The sequence below is a fragment of the Belonocnema kinseyi genome, chromosome 2 (genome assembly GCF_010883055.1).
Source record: "Belonocnema kinseyi isolate 2016_QV_RU_SX_M_011 chromosome 2, B_treatae_v1, whole genome shotgun sequence".
Classification (NCBI taxonomy): domain Eukaryota; kingdom Metazoa; phylum Arthropoda; class Insecta; order Hymenoptera; family Cynipidae; genus Belonocnema; species Belonocnema kinseyi.
Genome location: NC_046658.1, coordinates 45,843,459 through 45,851,405, shown reverse-complemented (window position 1 = coordinate 45,851,405; position 7,947 = coordinate 45,843,459). Strand labels below are relative to the sequence as shown.

The following is a 7,947-nucleotide window of genomic DNA, read 5'->3' as shown; positions in this document are numbered from 1 at the left end:
TACAAAAGCGATGTCAACATAGAAATCACGGTTCAGATCATGGTCTGTCATATTTTCGCCTACACCGTTGACTCATATAGCGCGCTTCTCAAAACGATCAAATGCTAAGCGTCCAAGGGTCAAGTTCAAATCTTCTGCGCTTAGTGTTTGCCCGTTCTGAGAAGCGCGTTATATGAGTCAACAGTGTTGACTCATATTGTCATTGGTGTGGCTAAACATGTCACTGACCACTTCTTGATGCATGTTTAGTATACAGACATCGCTTGGGTCGCTAAAGTTACTAGGATTGGTTCTATTCGCTGATCATGGGCGCTTAACGTTCGGCCCTCTGGCGAAGGGTAGACTGTTATTATCGATGTGCGCACTAATTACTAATGTTACTTTGGATACCATTTCTGCCTTTAAAAAAGTAATTACTTAGTCAAGTTCAAATCTTAGGCGCTTAGCGTTTGATCGTTTCGAGAAGCGCGCAATATAACTCATTGGTTTGGCTAAACATATTACCGACTCCTTTCTGATGTGTGATTCTTATAGTGACATCGCTTTTGTCGCTAAAGTTACTAGGATTGGTTTTGTTCGCTGATCGTGAGCGCTTAGCGTTCAACCCTCTTGCAAAGGGTAGAATGTTATTATCGGTATGTGCGCACTAGTTGCTAATGTTACTTTGGGTACCATTTCTGCCTTTAAAGAAGTGATTAATCGTTAAAGCTAAAATTTTGGGCGCTTAGCGTTTGATCGTTTTGAAAAGCGCGCTATATGAGTTAACGATGTAGGCGAAAATATGACAGACCACGATCTGAACCGAAATTTTTATGTTGACATCGCTTTTGTAACAAAATCTGTTGTAATTCGTTTTACTCACTGATCTTGAGCGCTTAGCGCCGCATAGAACTAAAACTGTCCATTTTTTTGAATTTTTTTTTTTTTACGGATATTTCAACCGGCACTTATAACCCTAAAAATCCAGTGGCCACTCTGTATTTTCATTGATAACAATGTATCATTTTTCGCTCTATTGTTTTTTCATTCTACTCTGTGCTGTCTGCTCATCACAGCTACAGACATTCAAATGTTCGCGCGACTCTCCCTCCACTTCCTCCCATGCGACGGTTCTCCTCAACGAGGGAGCTGAGGCTACGCTCCGTGCGCAACTTATGACCATACTCGTCCAATCTCTGGTAATCAATAACTTTGATTAGAAACGCATAGAAGTAAACCGAGAAAAATGCCATTTTTGACCGACAAAAGCGGTAAATAGCCTGGAATTTACTTTTAAGTTTTAGTGGCCACCTTGAATTAAAAAAGAAAACATTTTGGAAGACCTAATATTTAAGAAGCACATTTGATGTTTTATTTAGTCTTCCATCCTCTTTCTCTACTGTTTTTATGGTTCAGTTTTTTAAAGTCCTAGGTGCAGGTAATTTTATTATCGGTTAGGAACTCTTTTTTTTATCTCTCATAGTTTAGACACGGATTCTCTATCCTTCGTTTTGGTAGTAGTAGCGTAGTTTGGGAACACTTGCTGCCGGCAGGCAGCAGCAGTTTGCGACATCCGGTGGATTTTCCTATAGTTTATCGGCACTGAGGAAAGAGAAGGTTGGAAACATTTTCAGTCGGAAACGCGATTTCTAAAATGGGTGAAACAGGACTCTATGGATAAGTTTAGATCAGATGTTCAAACCATGTATTACATTTCATCATATACATTGTTACTATACTTGCATATATTAATGCCGTATTTTCCATTAATATGTGTATTCAAATTGTATGTAAATTTCAAGCTTTAATTCACCTATTCGTATATTTTTATTAACGTCCAAAGTGAGAAGAAATTAAAAACAGGGTGATCACGGGTTAGGAAAAACCTAGAGATCAGGGAAAACTCAGGGGCTTTAAAAAATGGCAGTCATTGAATTTCTATCCTCTTTTTCACATATAACTATCTGGTGACTTTTTAAATATAATGGCACTATAAACACTTTAAAAAAATCACATTAGTAACTTTTCTTTTAATAAATTAACTCACGTGTTAACCACTATTGAATGCAGATGTATACCTATTTTTAATTTTTTGTTAAATTCTTTTGAAATTTTTTAGGGTATTTAAAAGATTTCTTGAAACAAAGGCGGTAGCCGAGTAAACATGGATGGGTTTCCACCCTCCCCTCCATTGTTTTTTATTCATATTCAAGTGCCAAATTAGATACAAAATTGTACAAAATGTATACAAAAATTGTGAAAAATAAAAAATTCAAATTTCTCAAAATTACCTCAACGGATTTTATGGTTGAAATATATATTCTATAGAATATTAAAGCAAAATTAAGGAAATTGAATAATTAATTTTGTCTACTAGAAGGGGTTAAAAATAGTTATTGTAATTTTGTGTCCATGCTTTTTGTAATTAAATTTTTGTGGCTACAGCGTCATTTTTTCTGAAACATACGTTTATCCAAAGCAACAACATATATATTTTTTGGGATCAGATCGAAGAATTAATTTATAGTTTGTAACAATAAATGAAAAAAGATAGTACCTGATATGTATTTAATTATCTGCATGAGAATGGGGAGCCAATTTAATTTGTAGAGAATACATTTTTTAATGGTTAAGCTACTCCTACGCATCACCTATTCTCCAGACTCCCCTGAATGATTAATTTAATATTTTTTGTTTTGCCCTAATACCTTATAGAACATACATTCAAGCCATAAAAATTGGTTAGCCAGTTTTTAGAAATTAAAATCTACTGATTTTTGAACATTTATTTATAACTTTTGTAAAATTGTTGTTGAAGTTGGCACTTCGGGTAAATTATACATATAATGGTAGAAACTTACCCCTACAATATGAATCTAAAACAAGCTGGGGCTGCGCCTACGCATGCTTACCCGGTTACAGCCTTTACACACTTTTAAAAAATGTCTTAGAATTTCGAAATTCGAAAGTCAAATTCTTTTCAATTCCTTTGCATTTTTTAAAACTTATTTAAAACTTACTGAAGTTTTTCATATTTTGTAATTGTTTTTAATTGACTTTTTTCTTTCTAAATTTATTTGCACTTTTATAAATCACTTTATTTTTTAAACTCACCTTGAGTTTCTGTTGATTGTGTCGATTTTTTCTTATTTTCCTTAAATTCCTCTAAATTCATTACAATTTTACTGAATTTTACTGAATTTTTTAAAACCTTTTCTGACACACTTGCTCTTCATAAAAAATTTTAAGTGCTGTAAAATAACACTTTTTTCAGTACCAAAGTGTCGATTAAATTCCAACCAGAAATCTTAAATATTCATTTTATACTGAAAGCCTTTTTTTGTAAGACTTTTTTCACGTATATTTTTACCTTGCGATAAAAAATTTTTTTTCTAAATTTATTTTTGTTTATTTATAAAGAAACATATACCTTTCTTCTGTTTATAGAACTTTTAACGAAAAATCGTCTATCATAGTGCGATGCCGCCACATTAAATCTTTATGTCCCCGGAATAAAATCCTTTTTTTGTATGAAAACTTTTTTATTCTTATTCAACACCCCCATATCTTGAGAGCAAGTGTTTTTTTAAATAAAAAATAAATCTTTAGTCGCAATCCAAAGACAATTTTCAAAACACACAATTTGAACCTCCAAATTTTTGAATGATTTACTCTGAATTGGTTCACTTTTTCTGATCAAACGACTTTTCTCCCAATTTAGCAACTCAATATGTCGGGAGCAAGATTTTATTTTTTGAGTTGAATGGAAATTGCTCTGTTTATTTTGATTCGCAACTAAGCCTGTTCCAATTTTATGTTGCCACTTTGAGATTGTAAACTTCCGGATTCTATTTCTCAGAAGGGGATAATATTTGTTATTCATACTTTTTCACCTCAATTTAGAAACACTTCAGCTCAGGAGTACACTGTTGTTTTGTATATCTTTAAACGGCGATTTTAATTCTTCAGAATGTTATTTCGCTCTCCTATAAATTCCTGATTTTGTTGGTTATAAGATCTTCTAAATATTTATCAGATTAAATCCACATTAAGCTAACAAGTGCAGCTAATTATTAATTAACTTATTATTCATCAGTTAATTTTTATCTTAATTTTATTTATGCGTAATTAATTAGTTAATTGATTAATTAATCTAACAATTGGTTAAGTTTTTTGCAGTAGAGAAATACGTTTAGTATTCACTTGTAAAAGGGCAGTAGTGGAGGACATCAAAAGTAAGCCTCGGTGGCATAATTGGTTAACACACCACTCATGGAAAGTGGAGTTCCCGGGTCAGATCCGAGCTGAGGCAGATTTTTTCTTTTTATTCGTAAATTATTTGTCCGAAGTAATCGTTTTAAATCGATACACTGGGACCCCGGTTTACCTAGGGCTGTGTGAATAGCCCTCACGCTAAATCGGGACTCTCCGAACCATTCTTCTTGCTTGTGGCTTTTGAAGAACTGAACCGTAAACTGCGCAACTTCGCTGGCCTTGAAAGCGCCTCTCTCCCCCTTAAACCGCATTATCCAATATATTGGATTCCGGTAAGCCGAAGTCCAAGTGTATTTGTATAAATTATACAAATATGTCCTATTTGTGATTTCAGGTACTATCTTGATCGGGGTGACTTTAAAATGACCTTACGTTATATGAATCTCTTGAAAGGAGCATCACGATGCATCGCTAAGGATTGGATGAACGAAGCTAGAATTCTTTTGGAAACACAGCAGGCTGTGGACGCATTACTCGCATATGCTGGTGCTAATGGTCTCGTTTTTCTTGGCGATGCGGACACCTTAAAAGTAAGTAAAAGATAACTTATAATCTATGTCTAACTTCTATTTTTTACTTTAATTTCTTCTTCATTCTAAATTTGATGCTCAGTTTTTTTGCCTACTTAAGTTGGACCTTGTTTTGAAAGTGCAAAATATGGTTGTTACATAATAATTTTTTAATTCTATTTTTATTTTTAATTGATGTTTTATTAAAATTTTGCTATTTGAGTATAAAGAAAGGAATTTTTGTGAAGTCCCTATTTGTAAGGTTTCGGAGCCCCGGACAAAAACCTTCATAATTTCGTTCGGTTGTCTGTCCACCCGTCGTACATTTTTCCAAGGAACGAAAATAGGGTAGGTAAGAGGAAGGAAAGTAGTGGAAGCAAGGGTGAGATGGTTTGAAGGAAAGTAGAGGAAGTAGCGAGAAATTGAGGTAGTGGCAGCGGAAGTGCAGGGACATTAGAGAGTAGGTGATGAGAGGAGAAGTATGGGGGAGCTGTGTGGGTGAAAAGTAAGCGAAATGAGGGGAAATAGGGAAAATTATTAGAAATTATGGGGATTGGGGGAGAGAAAGTAAATTCTATGAATAGTAGTGGAGAAAGGAGATTATCTGCGCGAGAAGCAAGTAGAGTGGAAGCAAAGGTTGAGGAGGGAATAATGAAAAGTGAGAATGTAGAAAAAGTGAGGAAAAATGAGTCGAAGGTTGTAAAGGAAATTATGGGGAAGGAGTGGATGGAGTATGGAAGAGGAAGTGAGGGCTGGGAAGCGAATAGAGGGGGAAGTAGTAAAGGAAGAAGTTGTGGAAGGCCAGAGGGAGAAAAAACAGAAATGAGCGGCTGGAATTTATGGAATATTGTAAATTTTGGAATTTATGGGGTATATTTTTAAACGTGCAATGTATGATGAATGTATGAAGACAATAAATCGCTTAGTTTAATTAAGTTTTTCACGTTCACGTGAATTTAGCGTTTATTGTCTCTTTCTAAAATAGCTAATCTTAATCATTATTATTTAGAGGAACTGCTGTTTAAAAGGTTCATAACTGAAAAAGTTTGGATTGATACATTTATTGTAGGATAGTTTATGAAAAAAAAATAGTGGCTTAATTTCTTCTACGAAACAGCGCTTGATTTTTTTTATATCCATTTTGATACCTAACCACTTTTGATCCATTTTTGATTTAACTGAGAACTTAAATTTGTGTTTTGAGATCCGGAAATTAGTCATCATAATCAACGACTAATTCTCTTCTCTGTTTGGTAGAAGCGTTTCGAAAAAACAATCCTGTTGTAACTGTTTGTACAGTTTCAATCCTTGTTAATTGTGTTTGTCTCTTTGGTCACCAGCAAATCTGAGAAAAGTTAAATAAATTATTTATTTATTTATCACGCCCAGACTAAATTTTTTAAATCGAAGCAACTTCTAATTAATATTATTTTACATTCTAGAAAACTGGAGGAATCTAGCCTAACGATAGCGTCATTCATATCGAGAAACGATAAACATACAAGGGAAGAGAGCCAAGCCAGCCAGCCTTACCTGTACAGTAAACATCTTTTTTAGTAAATTATATCCTTTATGGAGCGAAATAAATAGGGTTAATCCGATTAATTCAAGTTGACTGGTAATTAGAAAAGACGTGGCTTAAACGCATCTTTGATTAAGAATGAATCAAATCTTGTAAAAAAACAGCTTGAGCATAAAAGAAACCTGAGGTAAAGAGATCGTTCATTGCGGAAACTGAAGTAGTTTATACATATATAATTATCTTTAACAATTCAATAACTTTGAACAACTATTAGTTTATTTCCCCTGACGAGCTGGAAATTGCCATTTTTTCTTCTCTGCCTCGAAAGCGTAATTTTTTTATTCATGATCGAGGATCAATGCAGCATAAAACGAAGCCCACGGGACCCACTCACATAGTCGATACGGATGTAATTTGTAGGCACGTAATGTGAATTATAAATGTCGAATTGCATCTCACGTAGTTAAACTTGTCGAACACTCTACGTTTTAGTCCCTATTTTGTAACGAAATACGAATGAGCGGCCATGCAAGGCAATACAATTCTTGCTGTGCAAGAATATAGAGTAATAGAGGTCCAGAAGAAACGATGCTGTATGAAAAGTGTTCCTCTTTATTTCTTTTATCCATAACACGATAAAACTCGACTAGAGAACCGTCGCTTTCTTTCTTTCTTTTTTTTTTTTTGATCGTCAAGTGTAACGGTCTGAATGAAAAGTGACTTTATTTTAATGTTGTCTTGACACAGATTCGTAGACCTGGTCAGATAGTTTATTAATTGAAACACAAGTTGCAGCCGTAGCAGTCAAACAAGGAATGAATCTGTCTCCCAGGCCCTGCAGAGTCGGTCCCTGGAATCCAGAGTACAAGCGATATCCCTTATCTTAGAAAGGGAGGGAGTGCTATCTCTTCTGAGCCTACGATACTATTCTATTTTAGGAAAAAGCGTTGGTAAAGCTAGAATATTCTTTCTCATACGTTCCCGCTTTACACAAGTATCCCAACAACTCCAACCAACTTCATTCAGTCGGGAAAATATTGTCCATTTTTTAGTGGCATGTGTTCCAACAATTCCTATTTTTATTTTCGTTATTGCATTGAGCAAAACCTGTTTGCCGTCTAAAAATGGTGTATCATGCGAGAATTTCAGATTTAATTTGAGTTTCTGAAGTCTATTTGGTATGTGATAAACAAATTTAATCGACTGCGAGGGAAATGCAATTTCATTTGTATGAGACTTTTTTTAAAGTTTGAAAATTAAGATCTAAAATTATTTTTCTGAAAGGGAAAACAAATTCATATTCTCGAGTGAGAAATAGAGGTAGTGATGCTGTTCGAGACGCGGTTCGCAGCAAATCCGATTTATGGAGACTAACTCGAATTTTGGATGTAAGCAGACTACCATTGTCCACGGTGCTATTGTGCTATTCAGTAGCTAATTAGGAACCTACAACGAGAGAACACGTCTGTATCAAGAACGTACGCCGATAATAATTTTCAAAATAAAATTTTCCGAGAGCCTCCCACAGGACCTCTAAAATGCCACCGTCCCTCTTTTTTCCTTTTTTTACGATCCGTTCGATATTAAAGTGACCTGGTTGATCTTAATATTGATCAGCGTCTCTCACTTCACATTGCTTCATGAAATATGGATGTCAACTGT

The 7,947-nt window shown here is 34.7% G+C and overlaps 1 protein-coding gene across 4 annotated transcripts in view; it reads left to right on the top strand.

The window, feature by feature from the left end:
* Positions 1–6,934, top strand: part of LOC117183126 (MICOS complex subunit Mic60) — a 185,819-nt gene extending 178,885 nt beyond the window's left edge. For all 4 annotated transcript variants that reach the window (XM_033376316.1, XM_033376317.1, XM_033376315.1 and 1 more), the window contains 2 exons: positions 4,589–4,784; positions 6,206–6,934. In XM_033376316.1, coding sequence (XP_033232207.1) covers positions 4,589–4,784; positions 6,206–6,223 — 214 coding nt within the window. In that variant the 3' untranslated portion in view covers positions 6,224–6,934. The remainder of the gene's footprint in view (positions 1–4,588; positions 4,785–6,205) is intronic.
* The last annotated feature ends 1,013 nt before the right edge of the window (positions 6,935–7,947 follow it).